General features: G+C 48.9%; 1 protein-coding gene across 1 annotated transcript; it reads right to left on the bottom strand.

Moving 5' to 3' along the window:
- Positions 1–2,496: 2,496 nt before the first annotated feature.
- MCM3 (minichromosome maintenance complex component 3) lies at positions 2,497–27,895 on the bottom strand. Its single transcript, XM_073586411.1, has 17 exons — positions 27,660–27,895; positions 25,824–25,936; positions 25,541–25,749; positions 24,733–24,863; positions 18,204–18,442; positions 17,943–18,051; positions 17,708–17,861; positions 8,243–8,374; positions 7,957–8,165; positions 6,582–6,756; positions 6,289–6,415; positions 6,053–6,203; positions 4,930–5,070; positions 4,255–4,358; positions 3,994–4,070; positions 3,579–3,648; positions 2,497–3,148 (listed from the first exon to the last, which is right to left on the bottom strand). The coding sequence occupies exons 1-17, from the start codon at positions 27,741–27,743 to the stop codon at positions 2,950–2,952; spliced, it is 2,424 nt and encodes an 807-aa protein (XP_073442512.1). The 5' UTR covers positions 27,744–27,895; the 3' UTR covers positions 2,497–2,949.

Here is a 27,895-nt window from a genome sequence, read left to right as displayed (position 1 = left end):
GTCTGATAAGATCTTCTCTTGGGACCCTTGACGCCAGCTTCTCTTCTAACTGCTGCAGCCAGATCATGAGGGAGCGTGCCGTGCAGGTGCCCGCTATCGCCGGCTTTAGACCTCCTGCTGTCGCTTCCCATGCGTGCCTCAAATATGAGTCCGCTTTTTTGTCCAGCGGGTCTCTAAGAACCCCTGCATCTTCCAAGGGCAGGGCCGACCTTTTGGAAGATCTGGACACCGCTGCATCTATTTTTGGGACTTTGTCCCATACCTCCGTATCCTTGTATTCAAAGGGGTATCGTCTCTTAGAGGCGGATGGAAGGGCCCCCGATTTTTCAGGCTTTTTCCACTCCTTCTCAATAAGCGCCTGGATTTTCGCGTTTACTGGAAAGGTTAGTTTTTTCCTCTCCTGAAGCCCCCCAAACATGACGTCCTCTAGGGTTTTAGCCGCCCTTTCTTCCTGTAGGCCCATTGTGGTTCTAATGGCCTTTAGGAGGGCATCTGTATCTTCTACAGGGAAACATGGCTTACCCCCTGTGTCACTATCTGAGGAGTCTGAGGAGGATGATTTTTCCGCCTGAGATGATACTGACGCGGAATCTGAGGGGGAACTAGGGAAATCCTTCCTGCTTTTTTTCCCTTTTTTCAATAAGGACTTAATTGAGCCTTCCATTTCTGACCTGAGGGCAGATATTAGATTGGCTGCGAAACTAGGCGCTTCCTCCGCCATAGTCCGCTGAATGCATGAAGCACAGAGATCTTTTTGCCAGTCTCTTGCTAGGGGAGATTTACATATAGCACAATCCCTATTCTTCTTCTTGCTTCCCGCTTTTCTGAGCCTTTCCTACAGGGTGAAGCATACAATAGAAAACCCCTATTAATATACTGTTAACATTCACGAAGATCACTCACCACCCGTAATCAAGGGTACCGGACTTGGAGGCTGCATCGGAGCACCTGACCCGCGCTCTTTGGACCTTGAGGAGTGCCCCGACCTGCGGCTGGGGCGACTGCTCCTTGAATGGCTTCCATGCTTCCTGCCAGAGGGCTGTGAGGGAGGCAGGGACGCTGAACGTTCCTGCTCGGACTCCATTTTGCACCGCCGATCTACAGCTGTCTTCCTCCTTTTAAACTGCATGACTCCGCCTGGTGAGCGTCTTCCTCCCCTCCCCCCTGCGACCGCCGGCTCAGCGCTTCAGAAGCCGGCGTCGCACCCAGCGCCATTACACAGTCGCCTTCTGCTGACGTCAGCCGGCGCACCCAGCATTCCAAGCGCCGCTGAAGTCAGCGGCCGGAAGACGCCAGCGTCTCTCCCCTACCACGGGGATCGAGATGCGGCGTGCGCGAGGGGAGGGCGGCGCGGTGGGGGCTTCCCGGAGCCACCGGAATCCCATCAACGCCCGCACGAACCCGGAGCCCCAGGGACCCCGGGGGACTGCGCTTCCAGGACCCGACGGCCGGCGCTACAGGTAAGCTACCTGTTCTTCCCGCGCCGGGACGGGCCTGGGTCTTATCTTTTTCTTCGCCCATGACAGGCACCGCCACAGTGGGATTCCTTCCAGGACAGGAACCCAACTGAAGCGGGGGGAGAGGTGCCGCCCCTTACGTCTCAGTAGGTTCCTGTCCTGGCGGGGCGGATCCCTCTCTCAGGTGGTGCTGTCATGGGTGAAGGGAAAAATGGCCTTACCTGGACGCACCCGGACTAGGATTAGAATAACCGAGGTCCATTCAGCGTGTTGTGTGCCCCTCCTCCCCTCGGTCCACGGATGAGGGTCATTTCAATCACCTCTCCCCACAGCTGAATTCCCCAGCTGCTCAGCAGCTGCCCCTGCACATTCGGCGGTGCTCCATCCTCTTGATGAGAGCAGCCACGCTCAGCCCAGAAGGGCCGGTGGCTGGGGCCCAGGACCGCGCGTGCGTTCCCGCCTGGAACGCAGGTGGAAGGCAAACCGGAAGTTCGACGCCACCTCCTGTGTGCACGCCCAGATCGCATGCCGCATGGGGAGGACGCCGGGGAACTCCAGGAGGACCCCAGCCGCAGAGCACCGCCCCGCTTTACCCCGCTGAGGGGGCGCAAGAGGGGCGGGCAAGGGTCCCAAGTACCACCAAAGTGGAGACGGGAGCAGCCTTCCTACGGAGAGCAGAGCCCTCAACCATTGACTGCCCGTCGTTACAGGTATCTGATGTTGTAGTGCCACCGGTCACGGCAGCACTATCAGGACCTCTTCATGCCCCATAGGGGACAGGAAAAACACTGGATATAGCAGGAAGGGGAGGGTTATTTAACCTCTTGTGCATTTCCTGTCCTCCATTAGGGCAGGGAGACATTCTCCGATATGGCTGTCGAGGAAGGTGACTAGAGAAATGAGCCATACGGGTGATCAGGCAATAGAGGGAGAGAAGAGCCAAAAATGGTAGCTAAAAAGTTATACCCTTGTGCCAGTTGGACTGAGTTAACGCTATAATATACCACGCATCTAAAACAAATCAAACTAAAGTAACTGATCATCATAAACTTGCCTTTATTTGGCAAAAATACACAACTTCCAGGGGGTTTGCCCAGCACACAAAGGTAAAAAGAAAGTTGCAGAATAGTTACTTTACAATGTACTCCTACCTGGAAACAGGTAAAAACTCTATACAAAGAATGGTGACAAGTGACGATGCGACCAAAAGGGTATTAAAATATACCGATAACGATTTAAAGATCTTCCACACACACAAAAAAAAAAAAAAGTATACAAAAATTACAGAATGTTTGTAATTTGAAAAACTTTAAGTCCTAGTAAAAAAGATGAAAACCTAAAACCATGGGTTCTGGGAAAGCTGAATGACGCATACACAAATGGTGTAGCACAATAATGACGTATAACAATGTAGAACCTGCGCTACATTAAGGCCTGCACTCACACAGGGACACGGTCGACGACTCATTAAATGCTTAATATTAGAAGTCCATTAGATTAAGATGACAATGTTTTCCGAAACCATTATATGATTGGCTTCCTCCATCAGCTCCAGCGCAGCCTTCACCTCCCCGGAAGAGAAGGGCACGTCATTGTTTTTATTAATGGACTCCATGAGGGCCGGCATGGTGATGGACTGGGCATGGGCCGATTTGAAGGAGTCTAATAGGGCGGCCTTGAAATCCTTCAGCCTGGAAGAAAAAAAAAAAAAAAGAAAAAAATTGAAACGAACGCAAAATACTAAAAAATATAGTAAAAATAAAGCTCCACAAAAATCGGTTCTATACAAATTGTGTAAGGTGTTTATGTCAATAAGGGACTTACAGCAAGTTATAATATATGGTGTTTATTGATCACTGTGCTCAAGATGTAATAATTTATGGAAAAAAAGGGAAAAAATGTAAAGTGTACACACTAGGCATGAGCTACCTGAGGAGGTTGCCCCTAGCAACCAATCACAGCTCAGCTTACATCTTGTAAACAGCTTTGGTAAAGTGAAAGCTGCGCTGTGATAGGTTGCTATGGACAACAGTTACTCTTATACAATATACCCTTTTATTAGGTTATGTATATACCAGACACCTTGGGGACGTGATCAGTTAAAAAGTGGTGTAGCCTCACCTGTCCCCGGACAGTCCGCTCTTCTCTGAGGATTCGGAACGTTTGCTCGCTGCTGCCTTAGGAGAATGAACTGTAATGGAGAAAACAGTTACTAAAAGATAATATTCTGGAAAAGAAATATTTCTTCCCCCAATAGCATTCAGACAGTAAAGAGTGACATTGTAATATGATGCTCAATAGGGACAGAGACGAAAATGCATGTAAAGCCCTGTAGAATTAATGGCACTATGAGTAAAATAAGCAGCACCGTACTGCTGTCTATAGCAAAAATCATGGCTGGAAATGACCAGCCACATTCCTAGGATACTCCCACTGAGACCAATATGATTGCCTTTCATAGGTTTACAGTGACGACCAACATGGGAGAGTTCAGTTTAAAAAAAAATAAAAAAAAAAAAATACAGCAGCCACTTACCATCGGGTGTTTCACCTTCTGTATCGCTGAAATCATAGGGGTCGTGCGATTCCCCTTCTGCCCCATCCGCAGTTTTCCTGCTAACAGAATATTCTTTAGTGATGATTCCCATGAGTCACACTCCGACACTAGAATAAGTTACTAGTGTCCGTTTTCCTGCATACTCGCTGCCACCATGCAATTTGTTTTTCACACAAGACACCCATTGCAAAGTCAGCCGACCCTCATAGCAGAAAGTGAGAGTAACGTTATCACCCCAACCTCTTCTTCCGGGTCCTCCGCTCCGTAGCTGCCGGTTGCTGCTCTTCTTCCTCCGTATCGGTGTCCTCATCACGCTTCCTTCGTTTCTTCTCCTTTTCCAGCACCTAGAACACCAAGGAAAAGCAAAATAAGTGCCTGCTGATAATTATCTAAGAAAAAAAAAAAAAAAAAAAACACATTAAGGCCGGATCTTTGCTGCATTTATGCTTTGTAGGTTTTTTTTCCAGTATGTTTTTATTTTTTTGCACACTTGAAATACATGTAATGCAGGCTGAAAAAATGCCTAAGTCCACTTAGAGTTTCTTAAGTTGCAACCCCTTTTTGTTTTTGCAGTTTCTTACAAGTTTTTTTTTTGAAATCCCATAACATTAGCAGATATGACTTTTGCACTAAGCAAAAAAGCTTTTTTCTACACTGCAAAAAATTAAGAGTGCCATTTTGAAGATTTTGAAGGCAAAGAAAAAAAACACAGCAAAGAATACAAGACAAAAGTGGAGAAAAAAAAAAAAGCAGATTACAGGACTAGATTATCCACCATGTAATATACTGCAGGATCCTGCTTGTACCTGGAGGAGAGGAGCAAAACAAAGTGGTGCTACAACCCTCACACCATATTGAGGCAATGGTTATTTAAGCAGTTCTCCAGTACGGATTCATCATATAACAGCGCCTCACCTTTTTGAAATAAGCGTAGTGGACAAGCTCCACCGCCGCCTCAGCATCTTGCAGCTGCACAGTTTTGCTCATCCGCACCTTAGCATGAGCTGTGGACAGACGGATCAGCGTCTCCAGGGTACGAGCAGTCACCGGTGAGGTCTGAACAGCGGCAGGGGAAATTACAAAAAAAATAAATTAGCACTGTACACTCACTGTATATAAATATAATTAGCACTGTACATGCTCACTATATAAATATAATTAGCACTGTACATGCTCACTGTATATAAGTATAATAAATTAGCACTATACACACTCACTGTATATAAGTATAATAAATTAGCACTATACACACTCACTGTATATAAGTATAATAAATTACCACTATACACGCTCACTGTATATAAGTATAATAAATTACCACTATACACGCTCACTGTATATAAGTATAATAAATTAGCACTGTACATGCTCACTGTATATAAGTATAATAAATTAGCACTGTACATGCTCACTGTATATAAGTATAATAAATTAGCACTACATGCTCACTGTATATAAGTATAATAAATTAGCACTGTACATGCTCACTGTATACAAGTATAATAAATTAGCACTGTACATGCTCACTGTATACAAGTATAATAAATTAGCACTATACATGCTCACTGTATATAAGTATAATAAATTAGCACTGTACATGCTCACTGTATATAAGTATAATAAATTAGCACTGTACATGCTCACTGTATATAAGTATAATAAATTAGCACTGTACATGCTCACTGTATATAAGTATAATAAATTAGCACTGTACATGCTCACTGTATATAAGTATAATAAATTAGCACTGTACATGCTCACTGTATATAAGTATAATAAATTAGCACTGTACATGCTCACTGTATATAAGTATAATAAATTAGCACTATACATGCTCACTGTATATAAGTATAATAAATTAGCACTGCACATGCTCACTGTATATGAACAAGGATGTCACTGTACACCAACAGCAAACCGTTATTTTGAAAACAGTGACACACTGAGGAATCGATATCAAAAGGGGAATTTGACACTTCTGTGACTTAGAATCCTCCTTTTAGGAAAGTGGGCGAGCGTGGTGAACTTCAGGACGTACCCGCGCCACGTCGGAGCTCATCTGGTCCTGGCTCCTCAGGCGGGTATACTCCTCGGCAATATAATTTGCAGCTTCTGCGGTCAGCACCGGCTTGAACAGCTTGGCCACATGTATGTACTTCCGCATGAACTCCATGCTGATTGTCTTCTCCCTGCGAGGATTGATTATGAACAGTGACTCCATGCAGCCAGTAGGGGGGCAGCACAGCCCTCCTCAACACCACCTCGGAGTCTTACCTCTTCTTCTTTACTCCATGCAAGAGGCTGTCATGCTTCTCATAAACCTGCAATTCCTGCTGCTCCTCATGGCTGACGTTGGGGTCATTGGTGGAAAGGATGTCCACGGAACTGCCCAGTGGCATTGCTGAAAAACAGCAGACACATCAAGTACCCAAACATGTCAGGTACAACTACATCTACCATAATGCACCACAGCAGGATATCAGTGGGGAGCCAATGACATTCAGAATGCAGCATTCGCTGCAACTGGAGTAGACGCAATTTGTGCAAAATGCATAAAGCCTTCTTACCATCTCCATCCTGTTCCCCTGAAGCTCTGTAGCGGTGCATGCGGAGCACGTGGTCAGAGATCTCCCTGTCCTGCTCTGGATCCATCTGATCCAGCATAATGAAGAGGAGATCGAAACGGGACAACAGCGAGTCCTGAAGACCAATGTTCTCCATGGGGGTTTTGTACTGATCATACTGAATAAAAAAATAAAAGTTTAAAAATTAAGCTGAAAATTGTTTGATGGGAGCCTGTTATGAATAGGTCACCGAGGAGGATGGCAGGAATAGGCTAGGCGACCAGGAAAACAGAAAGGTTGGTAACTTAGTTGTGTTTGGATTAGGGGTCTGCAATCCGCTAACAGTGGGGCGTACCTACGATGCCCTAGACGCCTCGGCACAGCCAGAGAACCAACCTTAAAGCAAGAAAGGTGAAATCTAAACTGCCCCGGAGCAGACCCCCAAAGAAATAGCCCCCAAACATATATTGTCGGTGAGACAAGATGAGGCACAAACACAGGCAGAAAATAGACTGAGCAAATGGGGCCCAAACTGTCTAGATAGGAAAGGAAAGACACTGTCTGCAATCACGCAAAAACGCTGAAAAATCCAACACGTATGATGTACAAAAAAAACACTGAAGTCACACGACCTCTCCCCTACTATCTGCTTTCTGGTGTGAACTGGCAGCAAAGCAAAAGAGACTAACATAACAGGGGACTGAACAAACTGACACAAGCTGTAACATATGGAGCGGGGTCCAGCACTGCCCCAGCAGGGAGCACGCTGAACCCTCACAGCAAAGCAGAAAGAGAAAAAAACAGATCAGATGCTAAGGATTAGCAAATAAACAACTTAACTGAAAAATGCAGGATCAGGCAGGAGACAGCAGACCTCAAGATGCACAGGAAGAAACCAATCACCAGCAGCAACTGAGGGAAGCCTGCTCACTTATATCCTCCAGTCAGTAATCCCTGATTTCCAATCATCGTTGTTAGTTGGCAAACTTCTGTCAACCCGGCCAGCTACACTACCCGCAGTAACCACCAGAGGGAGCCCCGACTCAAGTCAGATCAAGAGAATTCACAACAGGAGCCCTATACTCACTGAAGCCTCTATATCAGTGGCATGCCGATTGCAAGGGTGGGTCCCAGGTTTCGAGCTTCCCACTCTTGTAGAGAGAACAGGGCAGTGTCTATGCAAGGATGAGTTTTAGGATTATTGGTGGGTCAGTGGCTGCACAGAGTAACCTGGGACTCAACCCTTGTATAGACCGTGCCCTGTACTCACTGCAGCCTCTACATCAGTGGTATGCCTATAGCCTGGGACCCACCCTTGTAGATTGTGCCCTGTACTCTGCAGCCTCAACATCTGATAATAGCATAACCCGGGACTCACCCTTCCGTAGACAGGGTTGGCAGCGGCCAGTACACTGCAGCGTGCGTTTAGCCTAGCGTGGATGCCAGCTTTGGCAATCGTGACCCGACCCTGCTCCATGACCTCGTGGATTGCTGTACGATCCATGTCAGACATCTTGTCAAACTCATCAATGCAGACAACACCTCTATCAGCCAGGACCATGGCACCGGCCTCCAATCTTCTCTCCCCTAGAGATAAAATACACAATTTAATGAAGAGGATAAGTCTAGATGGACGGGACGGATAAGCTACCATCAGTACTCACCGGTCTCTTGGTCAGTGGTAACTGCAGCAGTTAAACCCACTCCTGATGACCCTCTGCCGGTGGTGGGAATGGCACGGGGGGCAGTGCAGAGCACGTACCGCAGGAGCTGAGACTTTGCCACAGAGGGATCGCCTAAACAAAAAAAAAAAAATTAGCGTTTACTACAAACTGATCGTTGGGAAGCCATACAGCCAATATCATGTGGATCCCTACTCTGAAAAGGGGTTACTTACTGACTGGACCCCACTACCACTTGGTACCGCTGCTTATATCCCATTCTGTCTCCTTGCTTTTTTTCCCCCACTGGAGCCTCAAGTGCCATCTGCATCCAATCCGTGACCATGGACTGGCTGCAGCGGTCAACCGAGGCTTCCCCAATGGAAGAAGAATTGAGACAGATGGGTGGACAAAGGCAGCAGTACTGAAGTGGAGGGAGTCCATTAGCACATTTTATACCCTCTCCCCAAGGGCCTATTCTTAACAAAAAGTAGTTGACAACCCCTTCAACCCTTTCCTTACCTATGACGGAATAGTACATCATCGGTAAGAATCCCCTGCTTTGAAGGTGGGCTCTGGCGGTGAGCCCACCTCAAAGCCGCGACATGTCAGCTGTTATGAACAGCTGACATGTGCCCGCAACAGGCGCGAGCGGAATCGCCATCCGCCCGCGCCTATTAACTAGTTAAATCCCACTGTCAAAGCTGACAGCGGGCATCTAAATAGCACTACCGGCCGCCGGGCCGGAAGTGAGCTCATTGCCGACCCCCCCCGTCACGTGATCGGGGGTCGACGACGTGTTGCCCCGATAACCAGAGATCTCAGAGACCTCTATGGCTGTTGCAGGCAGATCGCTTTCAGCGCTGCCCGATGGCCGGCGCTCAAAGCACTGCAGTAAATCTGCTACATAAAAAAAAAAAAAAAAAAAAAAAAAATATAATATTATTATTATTATTATTTTTATTTTTTTTTTTTTTATTGATCGGGCGATTCTGAACACGGTGATACTTATTATTATTATTATTATTATTATTATTATTATTATTATTATTAATAATAAGTATCACCGTGTTCAGAATCGCCCGATCAATAAAAAAAAAAAATAAAATAAAATAAAATAATAATAATAATAATAATAATAATAATAATAATAATAATATTATTATTATTATTATTATTAAGTATCACCGTGTTCAGAATCGCCCGATCAATAAAAAAAAAAAAAAAAATAAAATAAAATAAAATAAAATAATAATAATAATAATAATAATAATAATAATAATAATAATAATAATAATATTATTATTATTATTATTAAGTATCACCGTGTTCAGAATCGCCCGATCAATAAAAAAAAAAAAAAAAAAAAAAAAGTATTAACCCGACCGCTAGACGGCATAGCGAGAAAATTTAAAAACGCCAGAATTACTTTTTTTGGTCGCCGCGACATTGCATTAAAATGCAATAACGGGCGACCAAAATAACATTTCAAGTGTGACATCATTAAAAACGTCAGCCCGGCACAGAAAAAATAAGCCCCGACCCCAGATCACGAAAAATGGAGATGCTACGGGTCTCAGAAAATGGCACAACTTTTTTTTTTTTTTTTTAGCAAACTTGGAATTTTTTTTTCACCACTTGGATAAAAGAGAACCTAGACAGGTTTGGTGTCTATGAACTCGTAATGACCTGGAGATTCATAATGGCAGGTTAGATTTAGTGAACCTAGCAAAAAAGCCAACAAAAAACAAGTGTGGGATTGCACTTTTTCTGCAATTTCACCACACTTGGAATTTTTCTCCCCCGTTTTCGAGTACACGACATGGTAAAACCAATGGTGTTGTTTAGAAGTACAACTCGTCCCGCAAAAATAAGCCTTCACATAGCCATATTGACGAAAAAAAAAAAAAGATATGGCTTTGGAAAAATAGGTATTAGACCTACCGGTAATGATGTTTCCAGGAGTCCATCCTGACAGCACCATGGAGGACGTCCTCCTCCTCCTTACAGGGACAGGAAAGCACACGAGAGGTTAAAAGGCCCCGTCCCACCCCTTTCCCTCAGTGACTTAACAAGAACCACAGCGTGGATAATGCTATAACTCTTTTAATGGTATCATATTACATAACTTAAAACATAACATAACAGGGAGGGAACTACCCGTGCTGTCAGGATGGACTCCTGGAAACATCAATACCGGTAGCTCTAATACCTATTTTCCAGGACGTCCACCTGACAGCACCATGGAGAGTACCAAAGCACCTCCTCAGGGTGGGATCACCTCCTGGAGAACTTCTCAAAATGCGGTATGTTGGCCTGATAGCACGTCAAGTTTGTAGTGCTTGCAAAATGTATTCAGGCTGGCCCAGGTTGCCGCTCTACAAATCTGCTCGACTGAGGCGCCTGCGCACTCGGCCCAGGAGGCTGAAACTGCCCTAGTAGAGTGGGCCCTTAAGGTATCTGGTGGGTTGGCGCCTTCCGACTGGTAGGCGTCTGAAATTACTGATGTGATCCATCTTGCGATGGACGCCTTAGAGGCTTTTCTCCCCCTATTTTTACCCCCGAAGAGGATGAACAAGTTTGAGTCAATACGCCAGTCATTGGTGGCCTCTAGATAGCTTATAACTGCCCGTCTTACGTCTAGGGAGTGGAGACGCTGTTCTTTCTCATTGCGGGGATTGCTGCAGAAGGATGGTAGCACTATCTCCTGATTTATATTCTGGTAAGAGGCTACCTTGGGGATAAAAGCCGGATCTAATCTTAAGGTTATATGATAGTCTCTGATCTGGAGATATGGATCCTTGGTGGACAGGGCCTGGATCTCCCCTATTCTTTTGACCGTGGTGATGGCTACAAGGAAAGACGTCTTTCGAGAGAGTCGAAATGGACATTCTATCACTAGGCATGTAGGGGTCCCTACATAAAGATCTGAGTACCAGGCCGAGGTCCCAGGGCAGGGTGAGCTGCCTAATTGTGGGGCGAAGACGCTGCGTGGCCTTTATGAATCTTACCACCCAAGGATGGGAGGCTAAAGGGTAGTCGAAGAAGGCGCTCAAAGCCGAGATCTGGACCTTTAACGTGCTGGGTTTAAGCCCCTTATTATATCCCGACTGCAGAAAGTCTAGGACACTAGGGAGGTCAGGGGTACCTGCCGAGAGGTCGGACCTGCCACCTTCCAGGCAGAATCTCTTCCATATTTTTCTGTAGATTGCGGATGTTACCGGTTTCCTGCTGGTCAGTAGAGTGGATATGACCTGCTCAGATAAGCCCTTTGCTCTCAGGATGTCCCTTTCAGGATCCATGCCGAGAGGCGTAGCCTTGCTGGGTCTGGATGGCGAATCAGCCCCTGGTGGATAACATCTCCCTTCAGGGGTAGCTCGACTGGGTTTCCTACTGCCATGGCTCCTAGCAGCGGAAACCAGCTTCTCTTTGGCCAGTATGGCACTATTAATATCACCGACGGGCGGTCCTCGCAGATCTTCCTGAGTACCGCCGGTATCAGCACCAGTGGCGGGAATGCATACAAGAGGGGTTCCGTCCAGGCCTGGCTCAGGGCATCTACTCCGTCCGGGTGATCTGCTGGGTTCAAGGAGTAGAATCTGGCGACCTTTGCGTTCTTCCGGTTTGCAAACAGATCTATACTGGGGGTTCCCCCAACGCTGACAAAGCTGATGGAAGATTTCTTCGTTTAGCTCCCACTCTGTCGGGCTGACCCCGCTGTCTGCTTAGATAGTCTGCTACTACGTTCTGAGAACCCTCTAGGTGGATTGCCGTTATGGAGAGGACCACCTCTTCTGCCCAGGCGAATATTCGACCTGCGAGTGCCTGGAGTGGTCGATGTCTCGGACCTCCCTGGTGTTTCAGGAATGAGACTGCCGTTGTGTTGTCGGACAATATCCGGACATGTCGATTTCTCACTACCGACCGGTTCTGACGCAGGGCTTCCCAGACCGCATAGAGCTCCCTGAAGTTGGAGGATCTGCTTCTGATGCTGACCGGCCATCTTCCTTGAAAAATTCTCCCTTCTACGTGGGCTCCCCATCCCCACGTACTGGCGTCTGTGGTGATTACCACGAACGGCGAGGTTGTCCATAGCACGCCCACCTGAAAGTTCTGGGGCTGTATCCACCACCGCAGGGATCTTCTTACCGTGTCTGGTAAGGATATGGGCCCGTCGAGAGAATCCCGACGCCTGTTCCATCCTGCGAGGATTTCCTTTTGCAGGGGCCTCGAATGGGACTGGGCCCATCTGACGCATGGAATGCAAGCCGTCATCAGACCCAGAACTTCCATTGCACCTCTTATGGAGGAGCGGTGTCTCAGTAGTCCCTTGACTGTCTTGAATTGTCTGCTGCTTTTTTCTTGGTAGCCGGGATATTCTGTCTCTTGAGTCCAGAAGGACTCCCAGGAAGATCTTCCTGCTTTCTGGTTTTAGGTCTGACTTCTGGTCGTTGATCAGCCAGCCAAGATACTCCAGTGTTGTGATCGTTCGGCTTCTGTCCTGGATGAGCCTTTCTTCTGATCCTGCGACTAGGAGAAAGTCATCTAGATACGGTATTATAATGACTCCCTGCTTTCTCAGGTAGGCTACCACCTCCGCTACCAGCTTTGTAAATATTCGGGGGGCCGAAGCCAGCCCGAACGGAAGGCACTGGAACTGGAAGTGGCAGGTCCGGGATGGTAGACTGATTGCGAATCTTAATAGGCTTTGAGATGCGGGATGGATGGGGACCTGATAGTATGCACTCTTCAGGTCCAGAGTACACATGACAGCATCCCTGTCTAAGTTGAATCGCTGAGCGTATTGATTCCATTCGAAACCTTTTGTATACCACCCAGGCATTTAGGGGTTTTAAGTTTATAATTGTTCTGGCCTCGCCAGATGGTTTTGTAATGGAGAATAGGGAAGAGTAATGACCTTTTCCCCTCTCCTGCTGCGGAACTGGCACTATGACCTCTGACCGGAACAGGTCCTGTAGGTCTGCCCACATGGTAGAGTCTTCCGGGACTACGGTGGGGGCGATGTATCTGTCGGGGGGAGGGGAATAACATTCTATGCTGTACCCTTCTGTGATGGTTCTGAGGACCCACCGGTTCTGGGTTACCTGGCGCCACCTTGCTGCAAATCGTCGCAGTCTTCCCCCGACACCTGTGGCGCGTCATTGCCTTCTAGACCTGGAGGATGACGCGAAAAGAGGGGCCTTGCTTCTCCCCCTTGGCTCTGAGTGTTTCTAAAGGAGCCCCTGTTGGATCTACCCTGGCTCCTAAAATTGGTCTGTCTCCTGAGAAAGGACCCTCTACGAAAGGACTGGGGACGCTTTGGTTTTTCTTCTGGAAACCCCTTGTTTTTGTCAGACACCTGCTCTAGGATGCTATCTAGAGCTGGCCCGAACACCCTTGAGCCTGAAAAGGGGATGGAGCAAAGCTTTGCCTTTGAAGCATTATCCCCAGACCAAGACTTCAGCCAAACCGCTCGCCTAGCTGCGTTGGAAAGGGAGCCGTTTCTAGCTGCGAATCTTACTGATTCGGCCGATGTATCTGAAAGGAACGCAGTGGCTGATTTTATCAGAGGGAGGGAAGCTAGGATCTCAGATCTAGGGGTCTTGTTGGATAAATGCTCTTCCAACTGCCCCACCCATAGGAACATGGACCTGGCCACTGAGGTGGCTGCTATGTTAACCTTAGTAAGGGCAGCTGCCGATTCCCATGTTCTCTTTAACAGAATATCCGCCTTCCGGTCCATCGGGTCTCTGAGACTTGATGAGTCCTCGAAGGGGATGGTGGTTTTTTTGGTCACCCTAGCTACAGGAACATCGATTTTAGGAATTTCCTCCCACAATCGTGTTTCCTCTGGGTCAAAGGGCAGTCGGCTCTTAAAGTCCAGAGACAGTACAAGTCGCCGTTCTGCCTCTTTCCATTCTTCTAGGACCATTGTCTTAATGTGTTCGCTTACGGGGAACACAGTTTGTTTCCGAGCGACCAGTCCCCCAAACATCAGGTCCTGTCGGGACTGCGGCTTTGGAACATCCTCTATCTGCATGGTGTTCCTTACCGCCTGCACAAAGTCCTCGGTGTCCTCTAACTTAAACAGGTATTTCCTTCCTTGGTCCCTCCTGTCAGTCGGGATCTCCCCCTCCTCGGGATCCGAGTCCCGGGGGTCTGACCCTTCAGGCGAACTTGTCTCCGAGGCTAGCTCCATCTCCCACCTCGGCCGCTTCCGGCTTGGCCCCGGACTAGGGGACTGCTGCCGTGAGAGACTGGTTCTGGAGGCCTGTACTTCCTCCCGAATCAAGGATCGCATCTCGGCCAGGAGGGACGGCTGCTCGTCTCTTACGACCCTTGAAGTGCAGGGTCCGCAGAGAGTCTTGGAATAGTTGTCTGGCAGCTTTACCCTGCAAACCGGGCATCTGATAGACTTAGATGTGGCCTTTACCGAGTCCTTAACCTCTGTCGGGGGGGCTGGGGTACCCTTCTCCTGTACGATACAGAACAGGGATAGTCGGGTCAGTTGTCCTGGGCTGCGGGGAAGGCAGTGTGGGGGTTGGATTGCACCAGGCGCACTTACCCCTCTGTCGGCTGGCGCCTCTGGGTCCATACCAGTGAAGCAGCTGTTCCCTGCGGTGAGCTGCTAGCGTGCGGTGAACTCCTGGTCTGCGGTGAGCTGCTGGCGTGCTGTGAGAGCTGCTGATGCGGCGAGCTGCTGGCGCGCTGTTTTCAAACCGGCGCGTGACGTCATCACCGCGCTCCGGCCACTTCCTGTTCTGAAGCCCCGCCCACCGAGCATCTTGCAATGGCGGCACCCATTGCAGGGACCCGGCTCCAGCTGCCCCGGGATCTCTCGCCGGCGCCCACACCGCCGGCTGCGTGCGGGGCAAGCGCTTCCAGCCGCAACCGCCTCGCGGTCTGGGCATCCTGACAGGGGGAAGGATTGGACCGGCCGCCCGATCCCCCTGCACCCTCAGGTAATCTTCCTGCTCCTCTCGTATGTCCCTCCGTGCAGGGACAGGAAAGACACTGAGGGAAAGGGGTGGGACGGGGCCTTTTAACCTCTTGTGTGCTTTCCTGTCCCTGTAAGGAGGAGGAGGACGTCCTCCACCGTGCTGTCAGGTGGACATCCTGGAAAAAAGGAGCGAAAAACCGAACGCTCCGGGAGTTAAGGGGTTAATGACAAGCAGTTTTTTTTTGTTTTGCATTTTCGTTTATCGCTCCCCTTCTTTCCATAGCCATAACTTTCTTATTTAATATGGCCACGTGAGGGCTTATCTTTTGCGGGACGAGTTGTACTTTTCAACAATACCATTGGTTTTACCATGTCATGTAACAGAAAACAGGAAAAAATTCTAAGTGCGGTGAAATTGCAAAAAAGTGCAATCGCACACTTGTTTTTTGTTTGGCTTTTTTGCTAGGTTCACCAAATGCTAAAACTGACCTGCCATTATGATTCTCCAGGTCATTACGAGTTCATAGACACCAAACATGTCTAGGTTCTTTTATTTAAGTTGTGAAAAAAAATTCCAAAGTTTGCTTTTTAAAAAAAAAAAAAAAAATTTGCCATTTGTCGATAACAGTAGCGACTCCATTTTTTGTGATCTCAGCTTGGGTGAGGGCTTATCTTTTGCGCACTGAAGTGACCTTAACATTTTTTGTGCAGATACGATTTTTTAATTCTCCAGTTATTGCACTTTAACGCAATGTCACAGCGATTAAAAAAAACGTAATTGTGGTGTTTTGATTTTCCTCCCTCTACGCCGTTTAGCGATCGGGTTAATCTTTTTTTACCGATAGATCAGGCGATTCTGAACATGGCGATACCAAACATGTGCATGTTTGACTTTATTTTTATTGCTTAGTTTTGAATGGGGCGAAAGGGGGGTGATTTGAACTCTTAATTTTTTTTTTTACTTTTACTTTCAATAGCTGCCACAACTCATTGGCTCAGCTACATACAAGCAATGATTAGATCGCCTATATGTAGCTGAATAACAGCATTGCTATGAGCACCGACCACCGGGTGACGTTCATAGCAATCCGGCATCAACCATAGAGGTCTCCAGTAGACCTCTGGTTGTTATTCCAACGCATTGCTGACCCCCAATCACGTGACGGGGGTCAGCAATGCGCGTATTTCCAGCTGGGAGGCCGGAAGCTCTTGTTAAGTGCCGCTGTCAGTGTTTGACAGCGGCATTTAACTAGTTAATAAGTGCGGGCGGATCACGATCCCGCTCGCACCTATTGCAGGCACAAGGCGGCTGTTGAAAACAGCTGACGTGTCGCGGCTTTGAGGTGGGCTCACCGCCGGAGCCCACCTCAAAGCGGGGGGATAATGGCCGCTGATGTACTATCCTGTCAGTGGCAAGGGGTTAAAAGGAAATCACAGTATTTTTCGGACTATAAGATGCACGCCAAATTTTCAGAAGGAAAACATGGGGGAAAAAAAACGTAACGTGTCAAGTGGGCGTCCGTCTTACAGCCCAAATTCTGCTTACCGGAGAGGGGGAAACAGCAGTTCTGGTGGAGTGTGGTCACAGGGGGTGTGTTCGGGGGTCTGGTGAGAAGACTCCCATCCCAGGCTGGTGCAGCAGGTTTGGCGATGCTCTGTGGTGTGGGGGACTCCGCTGACATTTTGTGAAAGCCCGGAGGCAATCTGAGCATGCACTGCCCCCCACAGCAATTTTCCTTTTCCCGGAGGCCACCGCATCGCAGCAATGTGCGGGGGCCTCTGGGCTTTCACAAAATGTCGTCAGAGCCCCCGCACCACAGAGCATCACCGAACCTGCTGCATCAGCCTGGGAAAGGAGCGTGATCATCGCCCTGCAGTGTTGGACCGGGACCGACGCAGAATCGTCCGACTCCTGCTGCCACCACACTACTTGTAAGTATGTTCCGACTAAGGCCTCTTTCACACTTCAGTCTATTGTCGTCAGTGCCAAACCGTAGGAGTAGAGGGCAGGAGGAGAGGGCGTTTTTTTTTTTTGCCAAAACAGCAAAATCAGTCACTAATGCAAGTCTGAGGGAAAAAAAAAAAAAAAACAAAAAAAAAAAAAAAGATTCCGAGTAAAAACTGAAATGTGAAAGAAGCCCAAGAGCCCAAACTGCATGCAGTTTGCGTTTGGCGCACCGTCAAAAGGACGCATGCGCCGCCAAACGCATACTGCGCACGGCCTGCGCCCCCAGTGATAAAGATAGGGGACGCAGGGCGCATGCAGCGTCATGCGCCGGTAGGCGGAGCTACCGGCGGAGGCGCGGCAGGGGGCGGGGCTTAGCTGCGGCCGTGCACAGGCCGTCGCTGCGCTCAAAAGCGCTAGTGTGAAACTAGCCTAAGAACTTTCAGAGCCCTGTAAAGCAGCCAAACCAGTAGAGAACTAGACTGACACAGCGAAGACTGATCGGACCTCCCCAACCAAGGGGGAGCAGCCATCTAAGTTGCAGTGCGGGTGGGATTCACAGTAAGACAGCAGACCCCCGTACCTATGAGGAGAACGTTGATGTCTCCTCTGATCCTGGTCCCGTTTTCCAGAACCTTCTCCACCCCTCCGAGCAGCATGCACAATATGGCCTTCTTAATGAAATGGTGTCCATGAATACTGGGAGCCAGGGAGCGGGAGAGCTGCTCAAACACGTCCTGGGGAGAAGAGGAAGGAGCGTATGAAGGACGGGGGGCAACATGGACACATCCCAGATACAGGACATGGTGGTCTCTTACCTTGGAGTGGTGCTTGTTGAACTTCTTCATTTTGGCCAGGTCATCCGCTGAGAAGACTGGAGACACCTCCTTACTCATCTGCACCACGTTGCAGGCGATCATTATCGTCCTTTACAAATAAAGACAATATATTGCAATATTAGACAGGTTAAAAAGAGGGCGGCCAAGTTGGTCAGGTCCCAGTCTCTCCCAATAGCCTTGAAACCAAGACTAATGTAGAAAACATCAGCTGTGGGCATACTGGTAGAAAGTCAGAGTCACCTGAATGAGCCCGATGTGTAGCCACTCTTCTTAGATGGAAGGCAGCGAAATGTCCCAATAATCTGCACCCGGTCCCCGGGCTTCACCTTATCCACCAAATCATCGTCCAAGATGATATCCACAGAGCGCGGCAGCTGACCGGCAGGGGCCTTCTCTGGCATCTCCTGGATGGTGATGGTCTGGTGGTCCTTGTACAGGGAAAGGCCAAACTCTGTCTCCAGGGGATTATTCTCCTCATCCTGAGAAGATGCAAAAATAAAGACAAAATACAAATAGAGAGATATAAATATGTGAGTGTGAGTGTGTGTGTGTGTGTGTGTGTGTGTGTGTGTGTGTGTGTGTGTGTGTGTGTGTCTCACCAACCAATCACGAAGCATCTTTAATTTCACCAGAGCTGTTCATAAGAAGCTAAGCTGTGATTGGTTGCTATGAGAAACAGTTTTCTTTGCAACCAATCACTAAGCATCTCTCATTTCACGAGAGCTGGTTAAAAGAAGCTGAGCTGTGATTGGTTGCTATGAGCAAGTTTTCCCCACTTGACAACACCTCAGCAGACACTGACATGGTGGGAGATATATAGCATCCCTGGAAACATAAGCTCCCAGCCATTGTCTGTCCCCCAGAAAGGAGCAGTGAGTACATGACAGAAGTGAATCCCCCCCTCCCGTGCCTACATACCCATCACACATCCTCCATCCATAGGCACATCTTCCCTCTTAAAGGGATCATTGGTATGGAAGTCAGAGCAAATCCATCCAGTGCTTTGGTTTTGACCCCAGACCTCTCTTAAAGGGATCCCCGATATGGAAGTTAGGACCGTTCCACTCAGCTCTGTGGTTCTGACCCCATACCTTTCTTAAAGGGATCATTGGTATGGAAGTCAGGGCAAATCCACTCAGCACACTGGTTTTGACCCCAGGCTTTTCAAAGGGATCCCCGGTATGGAAGTCAGGACTGTTCCACTCAGCGCTCTGGTTCTGACCCCAGGCTGATGAGATGATGTGGGATATTAGGGGTAGTAGTCCGGTGGCTCTGGCTGATGCGATGATGTGGGATATTAGTGGTAGTAGTCCGGTGGCTCTGGCTGATGTGATGCTGTGGGATATTAAGGGTAGTAGTCCAGTAGCTCTGGCTGACGGGATGTGGGATATAGTGAATATGGCTATGTGGAGCGGGCGGGGCTCTACACTCAGATAGGTATCTAGTGTGTCCGGGATTGCCATCCGCACTGTCGCAGCTACAGCCACAAAATTTGGCATAGTCACACGTCTGGACCCCGAGAGCATCATAGGCTATGTTGTGAGGCGAGATTTTAATCCTGCACGTTCCAATTCAAACAATTTTGCCCCTATCTACATAAAGGGGAAAAAGTGAAAGGAAAAGTGTTGGGAGGTAAATTGACAGCTGCCAGATGTGAACAAGGGGGACTTAAAAGAATGAGAGTGATGGCGCCAAAGAGTATATACCGTACAGTTGCTAAGGTGGGGCCCTGACATGGGATACTCACCACACACGGGGATATGAACACAGAAAATGCGCCACACACCACCATGTACTTCAGCACATATACCACCCTCAGCACACATTTCACCACAAATACACCAACCTCACCACATAAAAGTCGAAACACAAAAGTAGCCACTCAAAACTCGCCACGCTGTCCCAGAGATGTGATTGTAGACAGTTGTGGTAACTGAGGCCTATTATTCTTATCATTTCTATGGTGTTATCGTCCTTCTGTAAAGCTGTAAATAACTTATTACCGTGCCAACACAGACCACCCTCTGACACAGACTGCAGGGGGAGCCCAGTATCACACAAGATAGGATTAGATACATAGTTTTGAAGGCTGAAGGAAGACCTTATGTCCATCTAGTTCAGCCTATTTTTAGTGCAGCTGTTCTGCATTGTTGATCCTGGGGAAGGCAAAAAGAGTAGAAGCCAATTTTCTCCATAGGGAAAAAAAAATTCCTTCCGCTTAGCTGGGTCAACCATCTACCTATAATATTCTGTTATTCGTAACCTTCTATACTGTTACTCACAAGCATCCATTCCTTTCTTAAAATTCAGTGAGTTGGCCATCACCACTTCCTCAGGAAGAGAATTCCAGAGCCTCACTGCTCTTACCGTGAAGAACCCTCTTCTATGCTGGTGCAGAAATTGTCTTTCCTCCATACGAAGAGAATGCCCCCTTGTTCTTGTCACAGTTTGTCACAGTCCTTGGTACAAACAGTTCATTGGAGAGATCTCTGTATTGCCCTCTGATATACTTGTACATATATATTAGGTCTCCCCTAAGTCTTCTCTTTTCTAGAGTAAATAGACCTAATTTTGATAACCTTTCTGGGTATTGTAGTGAACCAACTCCCTTTATCATCCCGCCTTTGAACCCTTTCAAGGTCAGTAATGTCTTTCTTGAGCACCGGCGTACAAAATTACACACAATACTCCAAGTGTGGTCTGACGAGTGATTTGTACGGAGGGAGAACTATGTTTTCATCTCGTGTCCCCAGACCTCTTCTAATGCATCCCATGACCCCATTTGCTTTGGTGGCAGCTGCCTGACACTGGGCACTCCAATTTAGCTTCTTATTGACTAAGATGCCCAAGTCTTTTTCCATGTCTGATTTCCCCAGCAGTTTCCCATTTAGTAATTGTAGCATCTGTTTCTCCTTCCCATGTGCATAACCTTACACTTATCTGTGTTAAGCCTCATTTGCCATTTTTAAGCCCAATTCTCCAATTTACTCAAATCTGTCTGTAGTTGCAAACTGTCCTCCTTTGTGTTAACTACCTTACATAGTTTTGTATCATCTGCAAATACTGATATTTTACTGTGTGAGCCATCCACTAGATCATTAATAAATATATTAAATAGTAAGGGGCCCAATACAGAACCCTGTGGTACCCCACTAGTAACCCTGGCCCAATCTGAGTATGCACCATTAATAATACAGAAGTCAGTATCACAGGATAGGATTAGACACACGGCTCAGCAGTCAGTATCACACAGGATAGTGTTGTGAGCTCATCTGTTCATTCACCTTTTGTGTCCGAGGATCTCCCTCTTCTGGTAACAGGAACTTCAGACTGGATATAAGGCAGCCGACGCCCTTCTGAGTGGCTGGTGATTTCTCTGCTGGATTCTTGAAGACCAGTCGCCGAGATCTCGTCGCCGAGATCGAGATCTCGGCGCCGAGATTTCGGGACACGAGATCTCGTCGCCGAGATTTCGGGACACGAGATCTCGTCGCCGAGACCGAGATCTCGTCGCCGAGATTTCGGGACACGAGATCTCGTCGCCGAGACCGAGATCTCGTCGCCGAGATTTCGGGACACGAGATCTCGTCGCCGAGACCGAGATCTCGTCGCCGAGATTTCGGGACACGAGATCTCGTCGCCGAGACCGAGATCTCGTCGCCGAGATTTCGGGACACGAGATCTCGTCGCCGAGACTGAGATCTCGTCGCCGAGATTTCGGGACACGAGATCTCGTCGCCGAGACTGAGATCTCGTCGCCGAGATTTCGGGACACGAGATCTCGTCGCCGAGACTGAGATCTCGTCGCCGAGATTTCGGGACACGAGATCTCGTCGCCGAGACTGAGATCTCGTCGCCGAGATTTCGGGACACGAGATCTCGTCGCCGAGACTGAGATCTCGTCGCCGAGATTTCGGGACACGAGATCTCGTCGCCGAGACTGAGATCTCGTCGCCGAGATTTCGGGACACGAGATCTCGTCGCCGAGACTGAGATCTCGTCGCCGAGATTTCGGGACACGAGATCTCGTCGCCGAGACTGAGATCTCGTCGCCGAGATTTCGGGACACGAGATCTCGTCGCCGAGACTGAGATCTCGTCGCCGAGATTTCGGGACACGAGATCTCGTCGCCGAGACTGAGATCTCGTCGCCGAGATTTCGGGACACGAGATCTCGTCGCCGAGACTGAGATCTCGTCGCCGAGATTTCGGGACACGAGATCTCGTCGCCGAGACTGAGATCTCGTCGCCGAGATTTCGGGACACGAGATCTCGTCGCCGAGACTGAGATCTCGTCGCCGAGATTTCGGGACACGAGATCTCGTCGCCGAGACTGAGATCTCGTCGCCGAGATTTCGGGACACGAGATCTCGTCGCCGAGACTGAGATCTCGTCGCCGAGATTTCGGGACACGAGATCTCGTCGCCGAGACTGAGATCTCGTCGCCGAGATTTCGGGACACGAGATCTCGTCGCCGAGACTGAGATCTCGTCGCCGAGATTTCGGGACACGAGATCTCGTCGCCGAGACTGAGATCTCGTCGCCGAGATTTCGGGACACGAGATCTCGTCGCCGAGACTGAGATCTCGTCGCCGAGATTTCGGGACACGAGATCTCGTCGCCGAGACTGAGATCTCGTCGCCGAGATTTCGGGACACGAGATCTCGTCGCCGAGACTGAGATCTCGTCGCCGAGATTTCGGGACACGAGATCTCGTCGCCGAGACTGAGATCTCGTCGCCGAGATTTCGGGACACGAGATCTCGTCGCCGAGATTGAGATCTCGTCGCCGAGATTTCGGGACACGAGATCTCGTCGCCGAGATTGAGATCTCGTCGCCGAGATTTCGGGACACGAGATCTCGTCGCCGAGATTGAGATCTCGTCGCCGAGATTTCGGGACACGAGATCTCGTCGCCGAGATTTCGATCTCGTCGCCGAGATTTCGGGACACGAGATCTCGTCGCCGAGATTTCGATCTCGTCGCCGAGATTTCGGGACACGAGATCTCGTCGCCGAGATTTCGGGACACGAGATCTCGTCGCCGAGATTTCGATCTCGTCGCCGAGATTTCGGGACACGAGATCTCGTCGCCGAGATTTCGATCTCGTCGCCGAGATTTCGGGACACGAGATCTCGTCGCCGAGATTTCGATCTCGTCGCCGAGATTTCGGGACACGAGATCTCGTCGCCGAGATTTCGATCTCGTCGCCGAGATTTCGGGACACGAGATCTCGTCGCCGAGATTTCGATCTCGTCGCCGAGATTTCGGGACACGAGATCTCGTCGCCGAGATTTCGATCTCGTCGCCGAGATTTCGGGACACGAGATCTCGTCGCCGAGATTTCGATCTCGTCGCCGAGATTTCGGGACACGAGATCTCGTCGCCGAGATTTCGATCTCGTCGCCGAGATTTCGGGACACGAGATCTCGTCGCCGAGATTTCAATCTCGTCGCCGAGATTTCGGGACACGAGATCTCGTCGCCGAGATTTCAATCTCGTCGCCGAGATTTCGGGACACGAGATCTCGTCGCCGAGATTTCAATCTCGTCGCCGAGATTTCGGGACACGAGATCTCGTCGCCGAGATTTCAATCTCGTCGCCGAGATTTCGGGACACGAGATCTCGTCGCCGAGATTTCAATCTCGTCGCCGAGATTTCGGGACACGAGATCTCGTCGCCGAGATTTCAATCTCGTCGCCGAGATTTCGGGACACGAGATCTCGTCGCCGAGATTTCAATCTAGTCCCCCGAGATTTCGGGACGAGATATGATCCCGCGTATGCGCCGTCCCCGGACCGGCGGCCATCTTTCCGGTGTCCATGCTCCCGGAGGCCACCGCAACATGGCGGCGGCCAGCAAGGGAACTGCGGGGGCCTCCAGGCTGCGAAGAAATCCCGGCGGAGCCGCGGCCCCTGCACCGGAGCACAGCCCGCTGCCACCACCGCACCGCCCACCTGCCCCAGCACAACCAACCTGCACTAGCACAGAGCCGCCACCGCACGAGCCTGGACCACTGAATGACCCCTGTGACTACTCCTCCACCTGTGCCGGATCCCTTCCCAGGTAAGCTGAATTCGGACTGTAAGACGGACCCCCATTTGACACTTTTTTTCCCCTATTTTCCTACTGAAAATTGGGGTGCGTCTTATGGTCCGATGCGTTTTATAGTCCAAAAAATACGGTAGATACAGCGCTAAGCAGTCAGTATCACACAGGAGAGGATTAGATAGATGGCTCAGCAGTCAGTATCACACAGGATAGGAATAGATACACAGCTCAGCAGTCAGTATCACAGGACAGGATTAGATAGATGGCTCAGCAGTCAGTATCACACAGAAGAGGAATAGATACACAGCTCAGCAGTCAGTATCATAGGATAGGATTAGATGCACGGTTTTTATGTGCAATATAATTATAATTTGTTATAACTAACCACAGTTGGTTACTATGCCCAGGCAACGCCGGGCTCTTCAGCTAGTTTAGAAAAAAGCATAGCGTGACCAGAAACGCCCCCATCACCGAACCTCTGTGCACCAATGACCGACAGCAGGATTTTAGCTAAGTCGCTTACTACACACTGACCTCTGGTGGCCACTAGGTGTACTGCATTGTACAATACATGGCATGTATACAATTCACACTCAAATGTAATGTTTGCAGTAAGTGAATGGACAAGTTATTACTTATTTTTTAAATCCTCTCTAAAGATAGGTATGAAATGTTCACTTTCGAGCCTCTGCGCTCATTTTATACATGAGTCTCTCTCACCTTTGTAGGATAGACTGCGCTGGAAGGAAATGCATCAAGACTGGTCATGTCTGTATATTTCCGCTCAATGGTCTTTTTTGTTGCTGGACAGTAATGGACGCTACGTACCACTTTAGGACGAACCAGAGAACCTGGAATATAAGATTATATTCTAGAGTCAATGGGAGGGAGCATTATAGTAGTTATATTCTTATACAAGAGGAGCAGTATTATAGTAGTTATATTCTTGTACATAGGAGCAGTATTATAGTAGTTATGTTCTTGTACATAGGAGCAGTATTATAGTAGTTATATTCTTGTACATAGGAGCAGTATTATAGTAGTTATATTCTTGTACATAGGGGCAGTATTATAGTAGTTATATTCTTGTACATAGGGGGCAGTATTATAGTAGTTATATTCTTGTACATAGGGGCAGTATTATAGTAGTTATATTCTTGTACATAGGGAGCAGTATTATAGTAGGTATATTCTTGTACATAGAAGCAGTATTATAGTAGTTATAGTCTTGTACATAGAAGCAGTATTATAGTAGTTATACTCTTGTACATAGGGGGCAGTATTATAGCAGTTATATTCTTGTACATAGGAGCAGTGTTATAGTATTCTTCTACATACAGTATTAACTATATATAAAAGTGAATGTATGTGTGTATCACCAACCAATCACGAAGCATCAGCGCGGGGCCCACAGTTAGGTACTATGCCTGGGCAACGCCAGGCTCTTCAGCTAGTAGTAGTTATATTCTTGTACATAGGGAGGAGCGTATTATTAGTTATATTTCTGTATATAGTATGTGACCCTTACACTTGGTGACAATGCCCTCCACACAGACCATAGAGCCCAGGAAGTGCGACGTCAGTGTTCGGGGAGTGACGTGTTTCGCCCCAAAGCTTCCTTCCAGACCGATATAGAAGTCCTCGTACTGTTTGGCATAAGTGCCATCAATGGAAGCAACAAAGTCCTTCAGAGCTCGCTGGAAGGCGATCAGTCCCTCGAAGGCCTTGTTCATGAGCCTGGGTAGATAGAAGACACGGTGAGCACCACGTTGGGGGGCTCAGGCGGAGAGCTCTGCGTGTCGGATACTTACTGACTCGCCCTCTTCTCGTTCTTCCTGCGGAGATCATTGATGTTCACGATCAGCCGGTATTGGTTGTCGCTGATCATGTCCCGCACTTTGCTCTGGTAAATGCCCTGATCTTCCTGCAGAAAGAGGGGCGAAAATCAAGTGTGTTTATCACCTTCAAAGCTGAAGATCTGTATCTGCCGAATGTAAGGAGCACAGGAGATCAGATCACTGGTGGTCCGCCGCTAGGGCACACGACAGATCTATGATGGGGCAGAGGTGCAGGCGCTTGCAAGAAAAATATAGGAATAACTGGCATAAAAATGAGCATTATGAAAAGGGTTAAATGACTTTGGGCCACATTTCACATTAGCGTTTACGGCCGCAGCATCGGGCTGCGCACGGCCGCCGCTAAGCCCCGCCGGTAGCTCCACCTACGGGCGCATGACGCTGCATGCGTCCCCTATCTTTAGCACTGGGGACGCAGGCCGAGCGCAGGTATGCATTTGGCGGCGCATGCGTCCTTTTGACGGTGCGCCGACCAGCGCTAAACGCAACCTGTAGCAATTTGGTGCACTTGGCGCATCGTCAAAAGGACGCATGCGTCGCCAAACGCATACCTGCGCTCGGCCTGCGTCCCCAGTGCTAAAGATAGGGGACGCATGCAGCGTCATGCGCCCGTAGGCGGAGCTACTGGCGGAGGTGCGGCAGGGGGCGGGGCTTAGCGGCGGCCATAAACGCTAATGTGAAACTAGCCTTAGATGCTAGAGGGACGGTCTGCACAGAATGACTGGTCAAACCAAGCACAGGGTGTAGGGAATTATTCAAGTGCATCTTCCCAGCTGCTTGATTTCCCCTCTTTCACCACCCTCCCCTCTGACAGCTCAGGGCAAGAAAGTCAGACGGGAAAACAAAAAAAAAAAAAAGTATATTTTTTTTAAGTTAATGTCTGTGAACCTAATTTGGGCCAGGGTGGAGCAACACCCCCTTTAACGGGACATATTCCCATCTCCAAAGTCCTGTAGCAGGAGTAATAGCAGCAAATATCTCCAATTAGAAACGTAGCACAGTTCTTCTGATTAGGCTGGGGTCACACTGCATTATGCCAGTCCATTAGACGGACTGCGTTACACCTCGGCATAACGCAGTCCGTTAACGCTGCCATTCCCTCCCGCTATCGGGAGTGCCATGATCGGCATGCACTAGCGATGTGCTGTCATTCAGTGACGGAGCCTCGGCCGCGGGCTGCAGCGTCTGAGGCTCCGTTACTATAGCGCTAACGCAGTACGAACCTGGCCTCAGCTACATCGCTTACCTTACGTGCAGGGCAGTAGCTTAGGTATCCACGGTTACAATCCCTCACACAGTGAGTCAGGTGTCGCTACCATAGACACCTTACCTAGTACAGTGCCCTGCACATGAGCCAAACGGCATAGCTCATCAGAAGAACTATACGACATTTGTAGGTATTCACTAATATTAATACATCTACTACATATTGGGGCAGGATGTCGGAGATGGGAACACCCCACTAACTTTCACAGCAGCGTGCAATTAACCCTTTCTATGAGTTGGAGAAAAATGCCCCTTTTGACGCCCAGAACCCATTTGTACCAGGGTGAAGCGACCAGAAAGCGCCGGGGGCATCTAGTGAGTGTGACCCCGGTGTAAGATCTGTGACCCTCACTCATTTAACCCTGTCAGTACCGCCTCTGACTGAATAAAAGGCAGAGAGAAAATACTTAGTTCTCAAACCGACACCGATCAGGTCGGTGCAATCTGCGGCCGATATCATCTGGACAGGTTAGGAGCAGTGATGGCCTCCCCCCCGCTGACGCCATACAATCGCCCCTCACCCACCTCATCGTCCAGGAAATCCAGGTATTCACGCTGCGCCTCCCGCAGCTCCTGATCATCGACCTCCACAGCCCCGGGAGCCGCCATGTCTCTGGGTTTTATACCGAGCCGTGAGTACAGACAGAGCAGGGATCGAGCGCGCAGTGTCCGCTCCGAGTCTCACGTTATGGCCGCGAGTGGCGCGAAAATCCAGTTTTTCCCGCGAAACTCCTGCCAGTCCCCTCACTTCCGATAGGACA

Source organism: Dendrobates tinctorius, unplaced genomic scaffold, assembly GCF_039654945.1.
Source record: "Dendrobates tinctorius isolate UK_male_01 unplaced genomic scaffold, ASM3965494v1 ptg000093l, whole genome shotgun sequence".
Taxonomy (NCBI): Eukaryota; Metazoa; Chordata; class Amphibia; order Anura; family Dendrobatidae; genus Dendrobates; species Dendrobates tinctorius.
This window is presented reverse-complemented; position numbering and strand designations above follow the sequence as displayed.

Bases quoted from the DNA above. Each gene is read 5' to 3' on its own strand.
- MCM3 (XM_073586411.1), bottom strand. From the start codon at position 27,743: ATGGCGGCTCCCGGGGCTGTGGAGGTCGATGATCAGGAGCTGCGGGAG. The intron at 18,052-18,203 runs GTGACTCTGACT...TTATTTGTAAAG, and splicing joins TACACATCGGGCTCATTCAG to GACGATAATGATCGCCTGCA. The intron at 4,071-4,254 runs GTTGGGGTGATA...TTCTGTTAGCAG, and splicing joins CGGAGGACCCGGAAGAAGAG to GAAAACTGCGGATGGGGCAG.